Here is a 23,598-nt window from a genome sequence, read left to right on the forward strand (position 1 = left end):
TTTCCTCTAACAATTTACAACAAATATTTCAATATTTCAATTAACTAAAAGATGCAATTATCATAAGTAATTCATGATTCGAGTCCTAAACTATCCGGACTTAGCAATATTAGTAGCTACGCACGGACTCTCGTCACCTCGTGCGTACGTATCCCCCACAATTAACAATAATTATTAATTTAAATCACCTAGGGATAAATTCCCTCTTACAAGGTTAGACAAGAGACTTACCTCGCTCTGAAGTTCCATAGTGGGCTCCCAAGCCTTTCAAACAACTCGACCGATGCCCAACGCTCCAAAACTCGCTTTCGCTTTATTAACATTCACAAACTTTTAATCCTCCTCCGACATCGTAACATTGAATAAAATGCTCATCCGCCACCAACAAATTGATATCTACAATTATAATCCCAAATATAATCAAAATGTGACTCAAAAATATTTATCAATATTCATATATGGCTCACAAGTTGGCTACAAGCCTCCGGCTCAAATTGTCTAATAGGTTCACTTACTAGCACATTCAACTCCACTCTTATCATTTAATATCCATTTGAAGTCATCAATGATAATACATTAATTTTTCAATACCGCCAAATTACTATTCATCGTCTTCCTTAACCAACATTTTCAAAACATTCAATTTGGTGATTACTTAGTTGAACACTTCCAACTAAGCTAGACAATGATTCTATAGGTTCATTGCATCCTTTAATTTCATTTCTAAGAACACTATTTATCTTTCCCTCATTTTCTCAAGGACAATATTCATGCCATGAACTAGGGTTTATGAAATCAATTAGCAAACCATAACAACTTAAAACAAATATTGGAATTACTCTCACCGACTCATAAGAAATGAGCTTGAAGCATTAGTATTACCATCTTGAAGCTTTTCCTTAAAATTTCAATATTTGGAAAATTTGGTGTTCTTGAAAAACTTGAAAGATTTCTAGGGATTTCAAAGATTGAAGGATGTTAATACTAGTGTTAATAGGATGTTATTAACTTAAAATATCCAAAAAAAACTCACATTGTATTCTTAAGTAGTCCCCAAGGTCGAATCCACCATGAAAGAACCAATCCCTAGCTCAAGAAAATCCCCAAAAATGGTTGCTGCCCGTGACTGCCTTATATAGGCATAGGTGCTTCAGCGAGTTGTACCTTGCGCTGTGCGGGTTGTACCTCGTATTACAAATTTTCCCCTACTGGACACCTTTTACTAAAACATCCATAACTCCTTGTAGAAATATCCAAATGACGAACGGTTTAAAGCGTTAAAAACTAGACTCGAAGATCTTTCATTTGATAGGTTGTACACTATATAACTCTTTATATATATATATATATATATATATATAGGCATGTTCGTCCAAAGTTAGGTTTTGTGTGTACTCATTTGGAACTTTAGTCTATCATGTAATTTCCAACTTGACTTAGACTTAGGGCTCTCCTTAGACTCCACATCACTTATAATATGACTCGTACACTTATTAACATACGAACATGTTGGAACCTTCAAATCCCGATTGCGAAGCCGTTTACTCAAAAATCCAACCTTAGTCAATTCTTCCAACTTAAAGATTTCGAAATGAGAATTTTCTTTCCAAATCAACTCCGAACTTCCCGAAATCAAATTCCGACCACGCGTACAAGTCATAATACCTGAAGTGAAGTTGCTCAGGGTCTCAAACTGCCGAACGACGCTCTAGGACTCAAAACGACCGGTTGGGTCATTACATTAGAGACATACCAGAGAAGCACTTCTCGCAAGAAACCAACCTCAGTAAGCTCTTTGGCCTCCTACTTCTTGTTTTCAATCGCGAAAGTTGCACCAAATCATAAAACAAAAGCAACAAAAAGTTACAAATGAAACCAGGAGCACTAAACTGAAAATGGATTCACATCTCATTTACACACACCAAGACTATCTTCCTATTGATAAATATGCCAAAAAGAACATGAAACTGGCTCGATTATACCAGCCTACTAAATTGGGTGTCGTAAATCAACATGTCACAACTAACCTGAATAATACTATTTATAGCTATAGCCTTATGTTATTTAAAGGCCTTTTATATTCAAATATGTGACACCTTTTACAGAAAACTGGCTTTATTGGCTGGCATTTTATAGTTTTAAATTTTAACATCTTATGCACTGCCTAAGCAACAACGGAAACTATGAATATGCAATTGCCCCATCTATCTCCCTTTCGTGGTTTCTTTTTTTTTTTTTTTTTTTTTGGGGGGGGGGGGGGGGGGGAGGCAGAGCTTTGTTTGATAAAAATTGCAGAATATACAACAGGAGGAATATTCTCGAAATTTATTAAACTCTTATAACTTTTCCGAATTTGAAATGATATTTTATTGATAATTTTAAAATTAAATAGAACCTATTATTATTTAAGGTTCATATATGTTTTTGTGTTTAATTATTAAATTTGAATTACGATGAAAGCGTATATCAACAAAAACTTATTATTAGATTACTAAAAAGTAACTATCATATGTTATTGAAATAATTTTCCCATAAGAATATTTTAATAGATCATATATTTGTCAGTTTTTTCAATAACATATACTTACTTATCAAAATTTTATCTATAATTTTGACAAAATAAGATTAAAATACTATTCATGTACCCAAAAAATAAACAACAACCCATGTACCCAAAAAAATCAAAAACAAACCCGATAAAACTGAACCAATCTAAACCGACATATATAGTTGATTTGGTTGATTTTGATAAAAACCGAATCAACCCGACTCATGTACACTCCTACCTACTATATTTTTCAGACTTTACTTGTGAGATTAATTGATATGGTGTTGTTGCTGTTATGTTGAGTAAGAAGCATCACATGTGAGCCTCTCTTTGATTCTTGAAACCCATTTCCTGGGCTGAACTACAAAATCACCATTCATTTTTCCAATCTCATCAGTCTCACTATTTTCCATAACACTAACATATATATATACAAAATCACCATTCATTTTTCCAATCTCATTTGTCTCACTTTCTTCCATAACACTAATATATATACACCTACAGAAAGATTGTTTCTTCTTTTTTAGTTTAAAATCAAAAAATGCTCCATCACCCTTTAAATTCATTGTTGAATATCCACAATACATATAGGTATGTATAACGACCCGGCCGGTCGTTTCGAGAGTTGTAGTCATGTTCCCCTAATTACTGTTCCTTTTGTGCTCTACAGTTGTTATATGACTTACCGGATTGGTCGGTTCGGGTCCGGAGAGATTTCAGAGTGAATTGAGACACTTAGTCTCTTAATTGAAAGCTTAAGTTGGAAAAGTTGATCGGGTGTTGACTTATGTGCAAACGACCCCGGATCAAAGTTTTGAAGGTTCTGTTAGTTCCGTTTAGTGATTTTGGACATAGGAGTGTATCTGGATTGTGATTTGGAGGTCTGTAGTTGAATTAGGCTTGAAATAGCAAAAATTAAATTTTTGGCAGGTTTGACCGGGAGTGGCCTTTTTGATATCGGGGTCGGATTCCGATTCCGTAAGTTGGAGTAGGTCTATGATGTCATTTATGACTTGTGTGCAAAATTTGAGATCAATCGGACGTAATTTGATTGGTTTTGATGTCGTTTGTAGAATTTAAAAATTTTAAAGCTCATTAGGCTTGAATTTGGTTGCGATTCGTATTTTTGATGTTGTTTGAGGTGGTTTGAGGGTTTGACTAAGTTTGTATGATGTTTTAAGACTTTTTGGTATGTCTGGTTGAGGTCCCAGGGGGCTCAGGTTGATTTCGGGTGGTTAACGGACTTGGAAATTGATTGGAGAAGTTGATGAAGTCTATGTGTTACTGTTGTAATCGCACTTGTGGAGTAGGAACCGCATATACGATCCCGCAGGTGCGGGTGTGGTACGCAGATGTGGAGATGGAGGAGAGAAGGCAGAGGGACGCACGTGCGAAGGTTTTCCCGCACCTGCGAGACTGCAGATGTGGGGTGAAGTCCGCAGAAGCGAAGGAAGAAGGGGAGCTGGGCTCCGCAGAAGCGGAGGATATCACGCAAGGGCATGTCTGCTGAAGCAGATGTGTGAGCCGCAGATTCGGAAGTCACCATAGAAGCGGGTGGTTTGTCTCTCCTACGAGGCCACAGAAGCGGCTTAGTTACCGCAGGTGCGGAAAGCCTGGGCAGAACCTATATAAACGAAGGTTCCGAGATTTTTGCCATTTCTAACATTTTGAGCTCAGATTTTGGAGGTTTTTGAGAGAAGAGATTCTTGATGTAAGCTCTTTGTGTTCATTTTTCTTCAATAATTATGTTTCCCCATTGATTTTCCACCTAGTTGGTGTGTTTTTGAGATAAAATTTGGGAGTTTGAGGCTAGGGATTTAGAAAGTTTATTTTAGGGATTTGAATGACCAATTGGAGTCAGATTTTGATGAATTTGGTATGATTAGAATCGTGAGTGAATGAGCTTTCGGGTTTTGTAACTTTTGTTGGATTTCAAGACGTGGGCCCGGGGGCGATTTTGAGCCGATTACAGATTTTTGAGTTATAACTTTGTAATGTCTTGTAGAATTGATTCCTTTAGTCCGTATTGATTGTATTGTATTGTTTGTGGATAGATTTGGGTCATTTGGAGGCCGATTTATTAGGCAAAGGCATATTGGAGTAGGGATTTGCTCGGATTGAGGTAAGTAACACTTCTAAACTTGGTTCTGAGGGTCTGAAACCCCGAATTATGTGTTATGTGATTGGTATTGAGGTGACGCATATGCCAAGTGACGGGCGTGCGGGCGTGCACCATGAGAATTTTGACCTGGTCGATTCCATGGCACTGTATAGTGGTTCTATCTTGTTGATATTTGTGTTTTCATCATGTGATAAAGTAGTTGAGTTGTCACTCATGCTAAATATCATGTTTAGGCTTTATGTCGGTACTGTTGGGGCCCATAGTGGTCGTTTCTTGTTGTTGTCTTACTGATTTCATTGGCATTTCGTACTCGGTCATATTCATTCATTTCACATCATATCTCAGTCTCTGTTATTATTTATTGATACATTATATCAATATTTTCGGGCTAGTATCATGACATTATGAGCCCATGAAAGAGAGACTGGAGAGATTGATGACTGAGTAAGGCCGAGGGCCTGATTATGAGTGACATTTATGGGATCGGGCTGCACGCCGTAGTGGTTATACCAATTTATGATAGCGCTTGAGTTGAAGTAGCCCCTCTGGAGTCTGCACACACACATCCAGTGAGCGCAATTGATTATATTGAGGGGCGGATCTTCCCTGGACATGGATCTTGTCCGAAGCATTATATACCTGGAGAATGATCTTCTCCATGGGCTGGATTGGCCCTACTCGGTACTGGGTGACTGATGGTCAGTGATGTATATATTCTGGGATTGATCTTCCCTGGGTAGTATTGGCCATATACAGTACCGAGTGTTTGAGCAGTTGAGGGTGTGAGCACACGAGGTTGTCAGCATAGTGCATCACATACAGAATATGCATTGGCATGTAAAAGTAGAGGAGTTATATTCTTCATATCATTCAAATTTACTCTATTGTTTTTTACTGTTGAATTATATTTATTGAATTTGAAAGCATGTCTACATTTCTACACTGTTATTTTTATATGGAACTGTGTCGGTTGAGTTCGTCACTACTTTCAGTCCAAAGTTTGGATTTGTTACTTATTGAGTTAGTTGTACTCAGGCTACACCTTGCACCTCGCGTGCATATCCAGGTGCTTCCGGTTACGGCGGCTGAGGAGTCGAGATCTCGGAGACTATCGAGGTAGCTACATGGCGTTCACAAGCCTTGACTCTCTTTCATTATCTTTATTTATATTTGAGTTCTTATTCCTCAGAAAATGTAGTAGGTTGTATCCTGGTATAGATGCTTATGTACTCGGTGACGCTCCTATTTTGGGATAGATTGTATGGTGTTGCGGATTTATTTCTGTTTCAAAAATGATTTTCTTTAATATAAATTGCTTCCGTATATATTTTCAAAGTTTTTATTTGGTTGAACTAGTTGAGGAGTTGGCTTCCCTAGTTCTACGATAGGCACCATCACAACGGTTGGTTTTGGGTCGTGACAAGTTGGTATCAGAGCCAAGGTTACATAGGTCTCACGAGACATGAGCAGATTTAGTAGAGTCTTATGGATCGGTACGGAGACGTCTGTACTTATCTTCGAGAGGTTGCCTAACACTTAGAAAACTTCACATTCTTGAATTCTTGTCGTGCGAATCTGTTGATTCCGATAACTAAACTTCTATTATACTATTCTCTCACAAATAGTGAGAACACGAACTACCGGACAAGATTGTCAGCCACCAGTACCACCAGCTAGGGTCGCGAGAGGCCGAGGTAGTGGTAGAGGCCGCAGTAGGGGTAGAGGTGCATCTCGTACATTAGCTAGGGCAGCACCTACAAACCCATCAGTTGCCCCAGTCCCGGAGCAGGTTCCAGTTGCGGATGAGCTAGTGGGGCCATCTCAGGCACCAGCTGTGCCTATTGTGATTCCAGGCCTTTAGGAGGCCTTAGCTCAGATTCTGACCATGTGCACCAGTCTTTCTCAGGCGGTCTCTGTTCCGTCCGCAGCAGCCACTTCACAGGACGGAGGAGGTACACAAACTCCCGTCTCCCGTACACCGGAGCAGGTGATGCAGGGACTCCAGACACCAGGGGCACTACCAGCCCAGCCAGTGGCAGCTGCTCAGGCCCATGAGGTTTATGCTATGACTGATGATGAGCATCAGACACTAAAGAGGTTTGGGAGATTCCATCCTCCATCTTTCAGTGGGACAGAGGCGGAGGATGCACAGGGTTTCTTGGACAAGTTCAGAGGATTCTCCGTATAGCAGGTATTTTGGAGAACAGTGGGGTCTCGTTCACTATTTTTTAGTTTTCTGAGGCTTCCTTCAGATGGTGGGAGGCTTATGAGAGGCGCATGCCGGTTGGTGCAACACCACTTACTTGGCAAGAGTTCTCCGTTCTCTTCTTGGAGAAGTTTGTGCCACAGTCTCATAGAGAGGAGCTGCGCAAACAGTTTGAGCAGCTTTGTCAGGATGGCATGTCTGTGACGCAGTACGAGATGAGGTTCTCTGAGTTGGCTCGTCACGCAGTGTGGCTGGTTCCCACTGATAGGAGAAGATTCGGAGGTTCATAGATGGCCTCACATATCAGTTGTTATTTCTTATGATTAGGGAGAGGGTATCTGGTGCTACTTTTGATGAGGTTGTCGACATTGCTCGGCAGATAGAGATGATCCGCAGTCAGGAGCGGGGTGAGAGGAAGGCCAAGAGGCCTCGTGGATCAGGTGGTTTTAGTGGTGTTCCTCCTGGAGGTTTGCTCTAACACGGCAGGGATCGTCCTTATAGGCATGCTCAGACGGCTCATCCAGTTCACCGTGGTGCATCATCTGGCCATGGTCCATACAGTACACATCAGGGTCAGTCATCTATCAGTGCCCTTCCAGCTCAGAGTTCGTCCCATGCACTATCAGCTCACGGTTCATCTATTTCGGGTCCTTCTAGTAATTATCTCGGTGCTCGGGGCTCCCTTCAGTCCCTACCGCCATTCACAGGGAGAGGTTGCTTTGAGTGTGGAGATTTGGGTCATATCAAGAGGCATTATCCCCGCCTTTCGGGAGGTTCAGCTCAGCAGAGGAGTCAACCTACGACTTCAGCACCCATTACTTCACCATACACACGCCCAGCTCGGGGTGGAGCTCAGTCAGCTAAGGGTTTCCCTAGAAGGGGAGGCCAATCAGGTGGCGGCCAGGCCTGATTCTATGCACTCCCTACCAGGCCAGATGTAATTGCTTCAGACACAGTGATCACAAGTATTGTCTTAGTATGTCACCGGGATGCTTCTGTATTATTTGACCCTGGTTCCACCTATTCATATGTATCATCATATTTTGCTCATTATTTGGTTATGCCCCGCGAGTCTTTATCTTCATCTTCTCATATATCTACACCGGTGGGCAAGACTATTATTGTGGATCGTGTGTACCGGTCGTGTGTAGTGACTATTGGGGGATTGGAGACTAGAGTTGATCTCGTGTTGCTTAGTATGGTCGATTTTGACGTGATCTTATGAATGGATTGGTTGTCTCCATATCATGCTATTTTGGATTGTCACGCTAATACAATGACGTTGGTGATGTCGGGGTCACCACAGATTGAGTGGAAAGGTTCTCTAGATTATGTTCCCAGTAGAGTGATTTCATATTTTAAGGACAAGCGGATGGTTGAGAAGGGTTGTTTATCTTATTTGGCTTTTGTGAGGGATGTTAGTGTTGATACTCCCACTATTGATTATGTTCCGGTGGTGCGAGAGTTTTCAGATGTGTTTTCTGTAGACCTGTCGGGCATGCCGCCCAACAGGGATATTGACTTTGGTATTGACTTGGTGCGGGGCACTCAGCCTATTTCTATTCCACCATATCGCATGGCACCAGCTGAGTTGAAGAAATTGAAGGAATTGAAGGACCAGCTTCATGAACTCCTTGATAAGGGGTTTATTAGGCCTAGTGTGTCGCCTTGGGGTGTACCGGTTATGTTTGTGAAGAAGAAGGATGGCACCATGGTATGGTAATGTGTATTGATTATAGTCAGTTGAACAAAGTCACAATCAAGAATAGATATCCTTTTCCGCATATTGATGATTTGTTTGACCAGTTTCAGGGAGCGAGGGTATTCTCCAAGATTGATTTGAGGTCTAGGTATCACCAGTTGAAGATTCGGGACTCGAATATTCTAAAGACAGCATTCAGTACCCGTTATGGTCATTATGAGTTCCTTGTGATGTCCTTTGGGCTGACCAACGCCCCAGTAGCATTTATGCATCTTATGAACAGTATGTTCTAGCCTTATCTCATCTCGTTTGTTATAGTGTTCATTGATGATATCCTGGTGTACTCTCGTAGCCAGGAGGAGCATGCTCAGCATTTAAGGATTGTGTTGTAGCGGTTGAGGGGGGAGAAGCTTTATGATAAATTCTCCAAATGTGATTTTGTCTCAGCTCAGTGGCATTCTTGGGGCATGTGGTGTCCAGTGAGGGTATTCAGGTGGATCCGAAGAAGATAGAGGTAGTTTAGAGTTGGCCTAGACCGTCCTCAGCTACAGAGATTCGTATCTTTCTTGGCTTGATCGGTTATTAACGTCGCTTTGTGGAGGGTTTCTCGTCTATTGCATTTCCCTTGATCAAATTGACACAAAAGGGTGCTCCTTTCAGGTGGTCGGATGAGTGTGAGCAGAGCTTTCAGAAGCTCAAGACTGCCTTGACCACAGCTCCAATTCTAGTTTTGCCATCAACTCCAGGCTCTTATACAATGTATTGTGATGCTTTTCGGATCGACATTAGGTGTGTGTTGATGCATGAGGGTAGAGTGATTTCTTATGCTTCGCACTAGTTGAAGCCTCTTGAGAAGAACTACCATGTTCATGATTTGGAGTTAGCTGCCATCGTTCATGCAATGAAGATTTGGAGGCATCGTCTCTACGGTGTGTCTTGTGAGGTGTTTACGGATCATCAGAGCCTCCATCTCTTGTTCAAACAGAAGGATCTAAATTTGAGTCAGTGGAGATGGTTGGAGCTGCTAAAGGTCTATGATATCACCATTCTGTATTATCTCGGGAAGGTCCATGTGGTGGCTGATGCCTTGAGCAGAAAGGTGGTGAGTATGGGTAGACTTGCATTTATTCCCGTTGGTGAGAGACCTCTTGCACGATGTTCAGGCCTTGGCCAACTGGTTCGTGAGATTGGATATTTTGGATCCTAGTCGGGTCCTAGCTTGTGTGGTTTCTCGGTATTCCTTATTTAATCGCATCAGAGAGCGCCAATATGATGATACTCATTTGATTGTCCTCAAGTACAGGGTTCAGCACGATGATACCAGAGGTGTGACTATTGGGGATGATGGGGTATTGAGGATACAGGATCGGATTTGTGTGCCAAATGTGGATGGGCTACGTGAGTTAATTCTTGAGGAGGACCACAGTTCGCGGTATTCCATCCATCCGGGTACCGCGAAGATGTGTCAAGACTTAAGGCAGCACTATTGGTGGAGAATAATGAAGACGGATATAGTGGTATTTGTAGCTCGGTGTCTTAACTGACAACAGGTGAAGTATGAGCATCAGAGATCGGGTGGATTGCTTCAAAGGTTAGATATTCCAGAGTGGAAGTGGGAGCGGATCACCATGGATTTCGTAGTTGGGCTCCCACAGACTTCGAGGAAGTTCAATGCTATTTGGGTGATTGTGGATCGGCTGACCAAGTCCGCGCACTTCAATCCAGTTGGTACTACCTATTCCTCTGAGCGGTTGGCTGAGATTTACATCCGAGAGATTGATCGACTTCATGGTGTGCTAGTGTCCATCATTTTAGATCGAGGCACGCAGTTTACATCATAGTTATGGAGAGCAGTACAGCGAGATTTGGGCACTTAGCTTGAGTTGAGCATAACATTTCACCCTCAAACGGACGGACAATCCTAGTGCACTATTCAGATATTGGAGGACGTGCTACGCGTTTGTGTCACTGATTTTGGGGGTTCTTGGGACTAGTTTCTGTCGCTCGCGGAGTTTTCCTACAACAACAGTTACCAGTCGAGCATTTAGATGGCTCCGTATGAGGCTTTATATGGGAGGCGGTGTAGATCTTCGGTGGGTTGGTTGAACCCGGATAAGGCTAGGCTATTGGGTACTCACTTGGTTCAGGATGCTTTGTACAAGGTTAAATTGATTCAAGAGCAGCTTCGCACGAAGCAGTCTAGATATAAGAGATATGCCGACAGGAAGGTCCGTGATGTGTCTTACATGGTTGGGGAGAAGGTTCTACTGAAGGTTTCACCATGAAGGGTGTTATGAGATTCGGGAAGAAGGGCAAGTTGAGCCCTCGGTTCATTGGGCCTTTTGAGGTACTTCATAGGATTGGGAGGTGGCTTACAAGCTTGCCTTTCCACCTAATTTGTCGAGTGTGCATCCAGTATTTCATGTTTCTATGCTCCGGAAGTACATCGGCGATCTGTCTCATGTTTTGGATTTTAGCACGGTTTCGTTGGATGGTGATTTGACTTATGTTGTGGAACCGGTGGCCATTTTGGATCGGCAGGTTCGAAAGTTGAGGCCAAAGGATATAGCTTCAGTGAAGGTGCAGTGGAGAGTTCAGCCCGTTGAAGACGCTAATTGGGAGATCGAGCGGGAGATGCAGAGAAGAAATCCACACCTATTTGTGACTCCAGGTATGTTTCTAGACCTGTTCGAGGACGGTCGTTTGTTTAAGAGGGGGAGAATGTAACGACCCAGCCGGTCGTTTTGAGAGTTGTATCCATGTTCCCCTAATTATTGCTCCTTTTGTGCTCTACAGCTATTATATGACTTATCGGGTTGGTTGGTTTCGGTCCGGAAAGATTTCGGAGTGAATTGAGATACTTATTCTCTTAATTGAAAGCTTAGGTTGGAAAAGTTGACCGGATATTGAGATATGTGTAAACGACCCCGGATCCGAGTTTTGAGGGTTCTGTTAGCTCCGTTAAAGTTTTTTGGACTTAGGAGCGTGTCCGAATTATGATTGGGAGGTATGTAGTTGAATTAGGCTTGAAATGGCGAAAGTTGAATTTTTGGTAAGTTTGACCGGGAGTGGACTTTTTGATATCGGGGTCGGATTCCGATTCCAGAAGTTGGACTAGGCCTGTGGTGTCATTTGTGATTTGTGTGCAAAATGTAAGGTCAATCGGACGTGATTTGTTAGGTTTCGACGTCTTTTGTAGAATTTGGAAATTTCAAAGCTGATTAGGCTTGAATTGGGGTCCGATTCGTGTTTTTGATGTTGTTTGACGTGGTTTGAGGGTTCGACTAAGTTTTATGATGTTTTAAGACTTGTTGGTATGTCTAGTTGAGGTCCTGGGGACCTCGGGTTGATTTTGGGTGGTTAACTCATGTGTGGCTATAATTCCATAGTTTCGTACATTATGTGCCTTGCACTTTACATGCTTTAATGATAAATTACAATTTATTTGCGCATAATGGAGTCTATTTTATGTGTAGGCAAATTGGATATGAAGGTAGAGCAAAAGGGATACTTAAACGTTGAAAGTGTGCTCGAGAAAAGTGAAAAGGAGAGACCTGGCGAGGCCAGCCAAAGGCCAGCTTAACCAGGCTTTAGCCTAGCGAGGGCAGCCAAAGGCCAGCTTAACCAGGCTTTAGCCTGACGAGGCTAGCCAAAGGCCAGCTCAACCAGGCATTATCCTGGCGAGGCTAGCCAAAAGCCAGGCAGAACCAAGCGTTAGGTTGGCGACGCCAGGCCTGGGGCCAGGTCCAATCCGAGTTTTGAAGACTTAATTCGTTTCCGGGTTTGACTAGGACTTGGCCTACACATTTAGGTTTTTTTCTACACATATAAATAGACCTAAAAATACCATTTGGAGGTACTTTTGCAACCGGAGGCAAGAATAGCTTGTGGAATCACCCGTTGGGAGTTAGAATCATCGATTTTTACATCTTTTCATCTTTACTCTGTATTTTAATTATGCAAAATATTTGGGATATTGTTACTATGCATATGAGTAGCTAAATTCCTAATCTAGGGTTTTTATGGAACCTATTGAAGGATGATTTTCTTGTTACGTTAATATAAATTTTGTCGTAGTATTTTCTCTATTTGTTCAACTATATTATTCATGAGGTTGATTGAAGGGCCCTCAATTAGTTGTTCCTATTTAGTATGTATTACTCGGGAGAGAGTGCATATTTAGGTAGTTGTTGAACAACATCACTCCTAAACGTATATGAGGGATCAATACGGAGGTTTAAAGGTAAAATTAGGGAAAACGAAACCTTGGTGCGATCTGAGTGAGCTGTACTTAATGCCAGCTAGCGTAATTCGGGAGAATATGCCTAGTAAATTGTGGTAATTACTCGGGAAAGAGTTACGACAGTTAGAGTGCTCATGGTCGATAGAGAAGACTTAGGAAAATTTGTAGAAAACGTAGCGGAAAAGATTCCGTCAATAGGGGAAATCACAACCTTAGATCATTCCAATTCTTGTTTACAACCCGTTCGTAGTTAGTTATTAATTGTTACATTTTTATTACGTAATATTTAGTTAATAAAAACCTAAATTGTTAATTAAATATTTTTGAATATTGATTGTGTGAATTTGTGCGAGTCTAGTAGCTGTGTTTGATAGTTTAATTCCCTGTGGGATTCGACTCTGGACTTATTAGCCAGAATATATTTGTAACGATCGCTTAGTCCTTTTTATAAGGCATAGTTGGGCGTGATCAATGTAGCCCTGAGTTTTGTGTCATCTTATCAAGTAGGATCTTGCATTCTGCGAACGTTTTACTCAGAAATGCTCCACCTGCTGAAGCATCAACATTGGCCTTTAAGCTGTCAGCCAGTCCCATGTAGAATCTCTGCCCCAATATCTGCTCTGGAATACCATGATGTGGACACTCTAGCAGCATGCCTCATGAACTTAGAAGAAATGAATGGTAAAAACTTGGCAGAGTGAGTTTTGGCCCTTGAAGGGCGAGGGTACTGGAAAAGAGAGCTCGAATTCGAGCCCTTACACTTAGAAGAAAGAAAAACACCTCCAGCTAAGTCGTCAATTGAAGAGCCACCATAGTTGGGACTAAAACCGTTACTGTCTCACCTTATGTACGCTTTCTTAGGGCCTAATTCCACTTTACCTCTTATTATCTCATCCAGTTTGTTAGATGTGCAGGCAGAACAACTTTTGCAGGTGTTAATGGAATGCAAGACTGCAATTGGCTGGACCATTGTAGATATTAAGGGAATCAGCCCGACATTTTGTATGCATAAGATTCTACTGAAAGATGGGCACAAACCTTCTAGAGAACATCAAAGAAGGCTAAACTAACATGAAAGAAGTGGTGAAGAAAGAAGTGATCAAGTGGTTAGATGCGGGAATCATCTTCCCAATCTCTGATAGTAACAGGGTTAGCCCAGTTCAGTGTGTGCCAAAGAAGGGTGGAATGATTGTAGTGCCTAATGATAATAATGAGTTGATCTCGACTCGTACAGTTACGGGTTGGCAAATTTGTATGGATTATAGAAAATTGAACACAACCACCCGGAAAGACCATTTTCCTTTACCATTCATTGACCAAATGTTGGATAGACTGGCAGGGAGGTCTCACTTCTTCTTTTTGGATGGGTATTCGGGGTACAATCAGATTTCCATAGCCCCTCTGGATAGAGAGAAGAAATCATTCATTTGTTCGTATGGCATCTTTGCCTTTCGGAGAATGCCATTTGGCCTATGCAATGCACCGGTCACCTTTCAGAGGTATATGTTAGCCATTTTCACTGACATGGTTGAAGATATTATGGAAGTCTTAATGGATGATTTCTCTGTGGTAGGGGATTCATTCGAAGACTGTCTGCACAATTTAAGGAGTGTTGAAAAGGTGTGTGCAGACAAATTTAGTGTTGAACTGGGAGAAGTGCCATTTTATGGTACAAGAAAGTATAGTGTTGGGGCATCGAGTGTCCAGTAAGGGTATTGAGGTTGACCATGCTAAGGTTGAGGTGATTGAGAAGTTGCCACCGCCCACTTCAGTTAAGGCAGAAAGAAGTTTCCTTGGGCATGCTGGGTTCTACAGGCGATTTATAAAGGATTTCTCTTAAATTGCTAACCTCTTATGTAAACTCCTTGAAAAGGATCATTCTTTTGTGTTTTCTAATAACTACAGTTTAGCATTTGAGGAGCTGAAGAGGAGACTGGTGACTGCACCAATCATCGTTGCACCTAACTGGGAGCAACCATTTGAGCTCATGTGTGATGCGAGTGACTATGCTATAGGAGCAGTCCTGGGGCAGCGGAAGGACAAACTGGTGCACCCAATTTACTATGCAAGCAGAACGCTAAGCGGTTCACAACTCAATTATACCGTGACTGAGAAAGAGATGTTGGATGTGGTGTTTTCATTCGACAAATTCAGGTCTTATTTGATTGGTTCAAAAGTGATTGTTTATACTGACCATGCAGCACTTAGGTACCTGATAGCAAAGAAGGAGTCAAAGCCACGCTTGATCCGTTGGGTGTTTTTGCTACAAGAATTTGATTTGGAGATCCGCGATAAAAAAGGGGCAGAGAACCAAGTGGCAGACCATCTTTCAAGGTTGGAGGGAGCTGAAAAGAAAGTCGAGGTAGAAGATATAGCTGAGACATTCCCAGATGAACAATTTCTAGCAGTGACATTGGAGGAAGCGCCATGGTATGCAGACATTGCAAACTACCTGGCAAGCGGTATTTTCCCCTATGATCTTTCCTCCATTCAAAAGAAAAAGTTCTTTCGTGAGTGTCACATGTATTATTGGGATGAGCCTTACCTATTCAGGATTTGTGTTGATAACATGATCCGGAGATGTATCCCCGAGATAGACCAATCTTCTGTTTTGCAGGCTTGTCATGCATCATCATATGGTGGCCATTTCGGGGGAGTAAGGATCGCTGCGAAAGTGCTGGAATCGGGCTTCTACTGGCCGACAGTGTTCAAAGATGCACACTTATGGGTGAAAGGTTATGACGAATGCCAACGAACTAGGAATATTTCCCGCCGACATGAGATGCCTATGAACCCAATTCAAGAAGTAGAAGTGTTTGACATGTGGGGAATCGATTTCATGGGACCTTTCGTCAGCTCATATAGAAACAAATACATACTCGTAGCTGTGGACTATGTGTTGAAATGGCTGGAGGCTGAAGCGCTCCCGACAAATGATGCTAAGGGGGTAATTGACTTTTTGAGAAAGAACATATTCACCCGATTTGGCACTCCAAGGGCGATAATCACTGACGGAGGCACTCACTTATGTAATCGAGCCTTCGCAAAGCTATTAGGAAAGTATGGTGTACGTCACAAAGTTGCCACCCCATATCATCCACAAACGTGTGGGCAAGTAGAAGTGTCGAACAGAGAGATAAAGAGTGTTTTGACCAAGACTATGAATGCTACAAGAATGGATTGGGCAAGAAATTTAGATGATGCACTCTGGGCCTATCGTACTGCTTTCAAAACTCCAATTGGTATTATGCCATATAAATTGGTATTTGGGAAGGCATGTCACCTACCAGTGGAGTTGGAGCATAGAGCTTTATGGAAACTGTGGCAGATGAATCTCGATATAGAAGCTGTAGGCACAAGATGAATTTCGTTACCACGCTTTTGAGAGCACAAGATTATACAAGGAGAGAATGAAAATAATGCATGATAAAAATATTCTTGAGCGGAGTTTTAAACTCGGAGATAAGGTATTGCTATACAACTCAAGGTTAAGGTTATTCCCGGGTAAGTTAAAGTCATGATGGTCGGGACCATTTAGTGTGGTGGAGATTCACCCCACCGGAGCCATAGAGATTGCTGCACCAAATGACTCTCGCACGTTTAGAGTCAATGGGCACAGGTTAAAAAATTATTTGGGCATGGAAGATGCGAAAGTAGTGTTGGTGACTCATTTGCTCGAGCCACCAAGGTTAAGCGAGCCTTAAGTGCAATTATCTACGTCGTGCCGGGACGTTAAATCAGGCGCTCATTGGGAGGCAACCCAATTCGTAGTTAATTTTTAGTGTAGTTAGAATTTTTCTTTTTTTTTTTAGGTACTAATAAGTTTACAGGCGAGTTTGGGCAAGTCGAGCAGGGTTTCAGCATCACCTGACGTACACCAGGCGCCGGGGCAGGCGATGCCAGGATAAAGCCGGCCAAAGCTGGCATTTGGGCTGGCGACGCCTGGCTAACGCCAAGTTCTGCTTGGCCTTAGGCTGGCGACGTCTGGCTAATGCCAGGTTCTGCTTGGCCTTAGGCTGGCAATGCCTGGGTAATGCCAGGTACTGGGCCAGGCGACACCGGGTAAGTTATTTCGGCCCAGTTTAAGTTATTTTAGTTGAACCTCCTCACATTACACGCCCTAAACACTAAACATAATACAAACAACCCTAACCTCACTTAAACCAAACACACATCAAGCTTTAAAAGAAAAATATTCACAAGCACACACATCTTCTCATCAACGTTGCTGTCAACCAAACACACTGCATATATTGCCCTCACCCACAAACACTCAACAGCACATTGCCATAGTGGTCTCCCCCATCCCCATTGAAGTCAAGTTTAGTCTTGCTATTCTTTCACACTCATCAGAAATTCTCAGGCAGCTCCCTCCTCTCAAAAGCTTCAAAGGTATGATTTGATCTCTTTCCTTTGTAGTTTTGAGAGGAGTACATGTATACAATTACACACAAAAATTAGTAGTTGTTCTTCATTGTTGTATTGAGTTTGTGGGCCCCAACCCCATGAAACCCCATAGGAATGGTGCTGCGATTGTGAAAACATGTGGAATTATGGAACCCCCAAGCCGATTTGGGAGGATGAGGCAATCCCTCATTTCCATAAGAACTCCCATGGCACTAATGCATGTTAAGTGTTTAATATAATGCCTTAATGGTATTCCTTGTCCCCATTGGAGCCCGAGTCTCCGGTATTAATAGACTAGTGTTATGAAGTCATACAACACGTTAAAATCTTAAGTGTGGGGTGGCTCGCGGGAAGACCGTGTGTTGTTCTTTGATTCTAATATTAAGAAAATACGAGGTGAAGTCTAAGTAACCTCGAAAAGTCGGAAAAAAAAACAATTATGTGTGTAGTGTGTAATGCAGTTTTATCTAACTACTGCTTATTTGTGTAGGAACAAAGATGCCTCCCAGAAAAGACACAGGCAAAGCCAAGGCTACTTCCACTGTGCCGGCTAAAGTAAAGGCAACCTCAGCACCTCCCCCAAAGAAGAGAAAAGGGGGAGAAGCTACCTCCAATATAAGTGGAGTACAAGATGTGGCAGCTATAGCAGCCATGCGTCAACAACCACATGGCCAATGGGAGTTTGGCATCAACAGCATACCAATGTATACTAATGATTGGTATAGGCGTTGTAGGCCTAAAGATGTACATCCGGAAGCAGCTATCAATGAACGCAGCTTGAAAGCAAAGTATCAGCCAATTTGGAGGGGCATTCAGGATATGGGGTTGATATATGTATTCAAGAACACAGGGAACATTAATCTCAACTTAGTCTGAGAATTCTATGCAGGGTTTGATCCGCAGAGTACTGAACAATTAGTGCCGATTCGTGGACGATTGATAGATTTTTCATCCACGGCTATATGTAACTTTTTAGGTGCTCTGGATGTTCCTGTGTAGCCATTGGACCACTTCATTCGCCGGCCTACATACAGAGAGTTGAGACACATGCTTTGTGGTGCCGATTCTACGGCAGCATGGGTCAGGGATAAGATAACTAATCGGCACAAGAGGTTTCCCAAGAAGAAGATGAGGGCGGAGGCTCAAGTGTGGCTTAAACTGATAAATGCACGACTCCTACCGTGGAATCATGACACACTCATTAGCCGTGAGAGGACCTGTGTACTCTACTTCCTCATGACGGGTCAAAGGGTAAATGTGGGTCATCTGATCCGCTACCATATGTCTGTAGTCAGAACGAGAATAAAGGTCGATCAAATGCCATTTGCCAATTTTCTAACTCAGTACTTAAGACACGAGGAGGTTGAGGAGGAGCCAGAGTTTGACCACACCATCGATCAACCCCTACGACAAACGGACATCACTAGCCTCCGGCTGAAAGAAGAGACTGCCATGACATCGTTGACAAGTACCGAGCGCAACACTTGGGATGATAGTTTTATGGCACATCTCTATGGGATGATGGATTTGCAGCTAAGGATAGGAGGTCGCCAGGCCACACCTGAGGAGAGGACTGAATTAGAGCACTGGTACCCGCTCAATGCTCATCCCCAGCAGCTGGTTGGGTTAGGAGATGCATACAAACTCCCGATGATGAGGATATCAATACACCGGAGCAGTCTGAGGCTGAGCCAGAGTAGTCAGATGGTGAGGTAGATGATGATGAGGAGGAGGACGAACATGATGACGAGTGGAGAGCATCAGAGGATGAAGATGTTTCTTGATCAGGGAGTTTCTTTACACCCTACTCATTTTTTCGTGTTTTGTCATTTTGTGCATGCACTGAGGACAATGCATGATCTAAGTGTGGGGTGGGGACTTGTACATGATTAATTTTAGTTATTTAGTGTTAGTTTTAGTATGTGTTTTAGTAGTTTAGTAATTGATTTGGCTATGTGTTTTAGTTCTTAAGTGCCGTTAAAAAAAAATGGACTCATCCCGACGATGGATATCCCATACAGTTTTCTTGAGGGAAGTAAGTCAAAATAAAATACCAAAAAATAAAATTGTGTAGGTAGTATAGTAATTCCCCCTTGGTTTTTCTTTGGCCGCGGTTCTTCTCCGGGGGCTTTTAGTTGAACCGGGTGTAGTTAGTTTTAATTTTTAGGAGTAGGAACTACGAAGCTATGCATTTAATTGTAGCTTTCTGCGGACTCAAATATATAATTTTCACTCAAACCCACAACTATTTTCGTGGTTAAATCCATTTTTTATCAAAACCTAGGGTTTTCAACTAAACTCATAATTCACCACAATTTTACATATTAAAATATACCCATAATCTATGTATTTAACTTACATTAGATAGAAATTACTTACCTCCAATAGCTAAGTTAATACCCCATCTCCAAAAGCTCCAAAATCGCCCAAGGAAACGAAAGAAATGAGTCAAAAATGGCCTAAGTCCCGTAATAAATGAACCTTTCTGCCTCTAGGACTTCTGCTTAAGCGGCTCTATGGCCGCATCTGCGACTCCTCATCTGCGGAAAGAACCTCTCAGATGCGGCACCCCCTCTGATGGCCACTTACGCATCTGCGGACCACAGGCCTGCTTCTGCGGGACCGCTGTTGCGACGTCTGTGTCGCACCTGTGGCTTTTGCTGTTTCTAAGGTCGCTTCCTTCGCACCTGTGCATTCGCAGGTGCGCGCCACCACCCACATCTGCAGTTTTTGGGTTGCCTACGTCGGGCCTCTTCTGCGAGCTCACACTTACGGCTGGCTCTCCGCAGGTGCGATTGCACCAGAAGCTGGATGCTTCAGTTGTTCGACCAAGGCCAAACGTCTTTCGCGCATCGTCTGATTGGCATCCGGGGCCCCCAAGGCCCCGTCCAAACATACCAACAAGTTTGTAAACCTAAAACGGACTCGATCGCACACTCGGAACACGGAAAACAACACTAAAACTAAAAATCGCAACCCAAAACCAATAGGATCAAACTATGAACTTCAAATTCTTCCAACTTACTCTGAACGCGCCGATTCATACTCAAACTACTCAGAATGACACCAAATTTTGCGTGCAAGTCTTAAATCAATAGACAGAACTATTCCCAGGCTCGGAATCCCAAACGGACCTCGATAACCCCAAAACCTACTCCAAACCAAATTTAAAGGACTTTAAAACCTTCATTGCACCAACTTCCAATATTAAGCTTCGAAACGCCCCCGTGTCATCCAAAACCTGATCCGAACATACGCCCAAGTCCAAATTCATCATACCAACCTATTGGAACCATCAAATCCCGGTTCCAAGGTAGTTTAATAAAATTGTTGACCAAAGTCAAACTTAGCCTTTTAAAGCCAATTAAGGAACCAAGTGTTTAGATTTTAACTCGAACCCTTCCAAATCCCGAACTAACCATCCCTGCAGGTCATAAAATAGTAAAAGTACATATGGGGAGTTTTATTTAGGGGAACGGGGATCTAAAAAGTAAAATGACCGGTTGGGTCATCATATTCTCCACCTCTTAAACAAACGTTCGTCCTCGAACGGGTCTAGAATTATACCTGGAGTGCTAAATAGGGGCGGATATCTGCTCTGCATGTCCTCCTCGGCCTCCCAAGTCGCCTTCTCGACTGGTTGGCCCCTTCACTAAACTTTTACCGCCGAAATATTCTTGGGCCTCAGCTGGCTAACCTGTCTGTCAACAATGACAATTGGCTCCTCCTTATAACCCAGGATCTCATCTAACTGAACTGTTCTGAAGTCTAACACATGCAACATGTTGGCATGATACTTCCGGAGCATAGACACGTGGAAAATCGGATGAACTCCCGATAGACTAGGAGGCAAAGCAAGCTCATAAGAAACCTCTTCAACTCGTCTCAACACCTCAAATGGACCTATAAACCTTAGGCTCAACTTGCACTTCTTCCCAAACCTCATGATACCCTTCATTGGAGAGACCTTCAAGAGAACCTTCTCGCCCACCATAAATGATAAATCACGTGCCTTCTGATCCCTATAACTCTTCTGTCAGGACTATGTTATGCAAAGTTGCTCCTGAATCAACTTTACCTTTTCCAAGGCATCCTTCACTAAATCAGTACCATATAACTTAGCCTCACTAGGCTCAAACAATCCAATGGGCGAACGACATTGCCGACCATATAAAACCTCGAATTGAGCCATCTCGATGTTGGACTAATAACTATTATTGCAAGCAAACTTGGCTAAAGGCTAGAGTCTATCCCACAGCCCTCCGAAGTCAATCACACATGCTCTGAGCATATCTTCCAAGATCTGAACTGTACGCTTCGGCCTGTGGATGAAAGGTTGTGCTGAGCTCTACCCGAGTCCCCAAATCACTATGTACTGCCCTCCAATAGTCCTATCCTTCTTGGTCAACCTGTCGACAATTTCCCAAACTACATCAAACTTCTACAAGGTCTGCGAAAACCCAACTACGAAGTCCATAGTGATGCGCTCCCATTTCTACTCAGGTATAGTCATCTGCTGGAGTAGGTCACCTGCCCTCTGATGCTCATACTTAAATTCCTGACAATTAAGTCACCTCGCTACATACTCAACTATGTCCTTCTTCATCCACTGCCACCAATAATGCTGCCTCAGGTCGCGATACATCTTTGTACCACCTGGATGAATAGAATACCGAGAACTATATATCTCCTCTAGGATCTTCTCCCTCAAGCCATCAAGATTAGGAACACATAGGCGACCCGGGAGTCGTATAATACAATCCTCCCTGATGGTAACCTCTTTGGCACCACCCTGTAGTACTATCTCTCTAAGAACCAATAAGTGCGGATCATCAAACTGACGAGCCTTGATATGCTCGAATAGTGAAGACTGGGCGACAACGCATGCAAGAACTCGGTTAGGCTCTGAAATATCCAACCTCACAATTATGTTATCCAAGGACTGAATGTCCAAAGCTAATGGCCTCTCCTGTGCTGAAATGAATGCCAAACTTCCCATACTTTCCGCCTTTCTACTCAAGGCATACGCAAGTACATTAGCCTTGCCTGGATGATAAAAGATGGTAATATCATAATCTTTTAGTAACTCAAGCCACATGTGCTGCCTCAAATTGAGATACATCTACTTGAACAAATACTGCAAGCTGCGATGATCGGTGTAAACCTCACAGGACACCCAATAAAGATAATGCCTCCAGATCGTGAGAGCATGAACAATCGCGGCCAACTCTAAATCGTGAACAGTGTAATTCTTCTCGTGGGGCTTCAGCTGACGTGAAGCATATACAATGACTTGCCCCTCCTAGATCAATACACAGCCCAAACCAACGTACAAAGTGTCGCAATACACAGTATGCATGCATGAACTGGAAGGTAACACTAACACTGGTGCTGAAGTCAATGCGATATTGAGCTTCTGAAATCTCACTTCACAGTCATCGGACTATCGAAATGGAGCACCCTTCTGGGTCAATATAGTCAAAGATGTTGCAATAGATAAAAAGCCCTCCACAAACCGATGATAATAACCTGCTAACCCCAGGAAGCTCCTGATCTCAGTCGTTGTGGTAGGATGAAGCCAACTCTGAACTGCCTTGATCTTATTGGGTTATACCTTAATACCCTCGCCTGATACAACATGCCATAAGAATGCCACGGAATCTAACAAGAACTCACACTTGGAGAACTTAGCATATAGTTTTTGTTCCCGCAAGGTCTAAAGCACCACTCAAAATGTTTCTCGTGCTCCTCCATGCTACGCGAGTAGATCAAAATGTCATTAATGAAGACAATGACAAATAAATCAATGTATGGCCTGAACACCCGGTTCATCAAATCCATAAATGTCGTCGGGGCGTTAGTCAAACCGAAGGACATCACTAGAAACTCGTAATGGCCATATCTAGTCTGGAAAGCCGTCTTCGGGACATCCGAATCCCGAATCTTCAACTGATGGTACCCCGATCTCAAGTCAATCTTAGAGAACACCCTGGAACCCTGAAGCTGGTGAAAAAAATCATCAATATGCGGCAACGGGTACTTGTTCTTAATGGTAACTTAGTTCAATTAGTGGTAATCAATGCACATCCACATAGTCCTATCCTTCTTCTTCACGAACAACACCGGTGCACCCTAAGGTGATATACTCGGTCTAACAAACCCTTTTGCTAGCAACTCCCCAAGTTGTTCCTTCAACTTCTTTGGAGCCATGCGGTACGATGGAATAGAGATAGGTTGGGTACCTGGAGCCAAATCAATACAGAAATCAATATCACGATCTGGTGGCATACCTGGAAGATCAGAAGGAAACACATCGGAGAACTACCGGACCACGGACACTGAATCAATCGCTGGAGTCTCTGTAGTA

General features: G+C 42.7%; 1 protein-coding gene across 1 annotated transcript; it reads left to right on the top strand.

The window, feature by feature from the left end:
- Positions 1 to 6,558: 6,558 nt before the first annotated feature.
- On the top strand, positions 6,559 to 7,789 carry LOC138904950 (uncharacterized). Its single transcript, XM_070193445.1, has 4 exons — positions 6,559 to 6,839; positions 6,926 to 7,048; positions 7,207 to 7,346; positions 7,404 to 7,789. The coding sequence occupies exons 1-4, from the start codon at positions 6,559 to 6,561 to the stop codon at positions 7,787 to 7,789; spliced, it is 930 nt and encodes a 309-aa protein (XP_070049546.1).
- The last annotated feature ends 15,809 nt before the right edge of the window (positions 7,790 to 23,598 follow it).

This window comes from Nicotiana tomentosiformis, chromosome 2 (assembly GCF_000390325.3).
Source record: "Nicotiana tomentosiformis chromosome 2, ASM39032v3, whole genome shotgun sequence".
Lineage (NCBI taxonomy): Eukaryota > Viridiplantae > Streptophyta > Magnoliopsida > Solanales > Solanaceae > Nicotiana > Nicotiana tomentosiformis.